At 23.1% G+C, this 3873-nt stretch overlaps 1 protein-coding gene across 1 annotated transcript; it reads right to left on the reverse strand.

Annotated features, from left to right (window-relative positions):
• Window positions 1-1404: 1404 nt before the first annotated feature.
• On the reverse strand, window positions 1405-2446 carry OCT59_024333 (uncharacterized protein; the record flags this gene model as incomplete). The annotated part of the gene is made up of 2 exons (XM_066135361.1): window positions 1513-2446; window positions 1405-1426 (listed from the first exon to the last, which is right to left on the reverse strand). The coding sequence occupies exons 1-2, from the start codon at window positions 2391-2393 to the stop codon at window positions 1405-1407; spliced, it is 903 nt and encodes a 300-aa protein (XP_065991390.1). The 5' UTR covers window positions 2394-2446.
• Window positions 2447-3873: the final 1427 nt, after the last annotated feature.

The following is a 3873-nucleotide window of genomic DNA, read 5'->3' on the forward strand; positions in this document are numbered from 1 at the left end:
GTGAAGACTTTTTGGAAATGGTAACATCATCGAATTTTATATTTGTAAAGGTAAGAAAAATTAGCAGAAATGTTCATATTCTTTAAGCATAGATTTATCTGCAATGAAAGGAGTCTATATACTGATATATACAATAGCTAGTGGACATTATCAAAAAAAGTAAAGAAAAAGCGATTTTTTTTTAGAAAAATTTTTTTATTAAGAAATTAGAAAAAAGTTTTTTTATTTTTTTATTAGAAGTGTTTTTTTATCATTTTTTTATTAGAAAAAAGTATTATTTTTTCCGTTTCTTTATTGAAAAATAAGAAAAAAAAAGTATTTTTTTCGTTCGTTCATTAGAAATTAGAAAATTATTTTTTTTTGTTTCTTTATTAGAAAATTGTAAAAAAAAAATTCTTTCGCTTTTAATTAGAAAATTAGAAAAGAATTAATCTTTTTTTTCATTTTTTTTTTATTAGCAATAAATAAAATATTATTTCTAAAAAACATGATGGTTTTTAATTTGTCAATTGATCGCAAATCCCAAGTGAAGGATAAATTTACTTTGTTTTAAATTATTTCTTTTGCATAAAGCTTTATATATATTTTTTTTAATGGTATTGACTTGGCATTATTATTTTTCATTTTCTCTCATATGTACGATTATTTCATAAGTGTCAATTATTTTAAGTCAAATTAATTTTCAGAAAAAAATAATTTCAAATTTTTAAGAGTTTCATAATCTTAGGATGACATTTTAATTTAAATGAAACACATGTCATATATGTTATGCCTCGGGTGTCAGTTTGCGTCAGTTGATAATTGACGCGTGTCACCTGTAGTAAACATCGTTTTATTAATAAAATTATTTTTTATACAACGAATTATACATATTATGAAAATTTTATACTTATTTGATTTATGTGAAATTATATATTGTAAAACTTAATTTCTAAATGATTTTGAACGAAGTGCTTTCCACGAGTTTGAGTCTAATCAATCCAATATTTTAGGATTACATATTTTTAATACGATAAATAAATTTATTTAATAATAAAAATTTATTAAGACTGGAAAATTTAATCAATCTAGCGCACATCAGCTATCAACTGACACAAATCGACACTTAAGACACAACATATATATATATATTAAAAAAAAAAATATACTTGTATAAGAATAATTATTAAACTTTAACAAGACACTTATTTGTATACGCTCATTTATATACTTCGGAGAACTATATTTACTAGTAAATTAGAAAAAAAAATAATTCAATAATTTAATTGATTTTGTTGTTTTTGAAGTTTTTCTAATCTATATTGTGCATTTTTATATCCTTGTTTGGACGATTCTTTATACCAATAAATTGCTTTGCCTATATCTTTTGTAATTCCTTTTCCATATTCATACATAATACCAAGATTATATCGTGCTACCATACTTCCTAAATTTGCTGATTTTTGAAATAATTCAAATGCTTTTTGCATATCAATTTCAGTTCCAGTGCCATTTTCATAACAACATCCTAACATCATTATTCCATCTGGAAATTGTTCTTCGGCTGATTGCTTAAATAATTCAAAAGCTTTATTATCATCTTTTTTAACACCCATTCCTTCTTTATAAAAAAGACCAAGACTACATACAGCTATTGTATTTCCATTATTTGCAGCTTTTTCATACCAATAAAAAGCCTTTTTTAAATCTTTTTTAATACCAATACCATTTTTATAAAAATAACCAATTCTTACTTGTCCATTTGCAAAATTTTTATAAGCCACTTTCTCAATATACTCAAAAGCTAATTTTTCATTTTTTATGGTTCCATATCCATTTTTATAACAATCACCAACATAAATTTGTACTAATATATGATTTTTTTCTAATGCATTTATAAATAAATTAAATGCTTTCACATCATTTCTGTTTGTTTCAATTCCCTGATAATTAAAATACCCAAGTAAAAAAATGGAATTTGAACTATTTTGGTTACTTAATAACCAATTATAAATTTCTTGTGAACTAATATTATAATTATTAAAATATTCAACAACTCGTTCCTTCATTAATTTCGAATCAATTCCTTTATTTGATAATCTAAAAATTAAATCATTTGTTTCATCAACTATTATGTCAAAACCTTTTTTAAGTAGAAGTTTTTCTTGTTCATTTGATACTGTTATAGGATCAATTTCTTTTATATTTATTTTGTCAAAATATTGAATAATTTGAGATAATTCTTTTTGTAATTCTGAATGATTTGTCCTAAAAGAGGTCTCAATAAGTTCTTGTTGACTTGAGAATTGAGTATTTTCTTTTATATCTTTTTTTGTAACGATTCTTTTTTCTTCAACCCCATTAATCCATTCATTTGTACTTTCGGTATCTTGCATTTTCTTATTACCGGACATATTTGAATAATAACAGGAAGGGAAAGTTTTAAAACCGATAGGATTGAACGGTCAATTTTTATTTTGTAACGAAAAATAACCCCCTTTATGCGCCGAATATTGTCGCACAGCGTCAGTTAGTGTCACCAAACAAAAATGTTGTCTATCAGTCGATATTAACCGCAGTACCGCAGTTAAATAGAATTTTTTTTTTAATTGGTTACAACGCATTTCTTTTATAGAGCCTTGTAAAAATAAATCATTTGAAATTTAATCGGCAGCCAATTAAATAGTAAATTTTGTCTTTTATTTGATCGTTTAATTTCTTAAAAATATATTTTTTATTTTATCAGAAACTGTAATATATGCTAAGGGTATGTTTATTAAACATTTTTGTGATTTAACTAGAACTGTACCACTATGGCCGCCTGGCGGCGGCCTTCAAAATAAAATTAGGTGTAACATGAGCATAAATGCATAGTCAAATAAACATTTTTTTTAAAGAACCCCTAATTGCTTTATTATACTTATATGATAACTGATAACATGATAATCTAGGTTTGTTTATGAAATAGGAAGCGGTTGTGATGCTATTTGTTCCAAGCGAGAATATTCTTTAATCACATTTGGATCTACTTTGAATGCATCTCTATTTAAATTCATTGTTTGAATTTGATCCCATTTAGGACATCTGATTCAGTTTTATTGATTTAATGTTAGTAATAAATTATTAAAAAAATTATTAGTAATCAAATTATTATGAAAGTTTTAATAGTTCGTATATATATGATCAGTGATCTATAACATATATTTGTAATATTATTATTAAGGATCAACAATTAAATTTTACAATAACTTCAATTTTTTTTTTTAATAAAAAATAAATAAATATAATGTTTATTACATATAAGATATAAAAAATACCAGATAATAAAAATGAATTTTAAAAACAGTTCGTATTTGTCAGGTGATCTATGACATGCATAATAGTACGATCAGCAATTAAATTTTTCGTTGACTTCAAATTTTTTTTTTTTTGAACTAATTATACTTTGATATAAAAATAAAATAAATGCAACTTCTTTTATTTCATTTATTTCATTGAAAAATAAATAAAGTACTTATTACATATAAAATATAAAAAACAATAGATAATAAAAAAAGAATTTTAAAAACAGTTCGTATTTGTCAGGTGATCTATGACATGTGTAACATGATTAGCAATTAAATTTTACGTAGACTTCAAATTTTTTTTTAAACCACTTTTCTTTGACATAAAAAATAAAATACGTTTTTTATTTCATTAAAAAAAATAAATATAGCACTTATTACATATAAAATATAAAGAACAGATAATAAAAAAAATTAAAGAAAAGATTATTACTGGGTTACGTTAGTTCATAAACATTATTTAGTTTTTGTTTTTTTCTACCTCTTGTTGAATTTGAAATTTTTGGTGTATTATTTTTTTTTTAATATTTTCGTTTCTCTCTTCATTTTC

Source organism: Rhizophagus irregularis, chromosome 4, assembly GCF_026210795.1.
Source record: "Rhizophagus irregularis chromosome 4, complete sequence".
Taxonomy (NCBI): Eukaryota; Fungi; Glomeromycota; class Glomeromycetes; order Glomerales; family Glomeraceae; genus Rhizophagus; species Rhizophagus irregularis.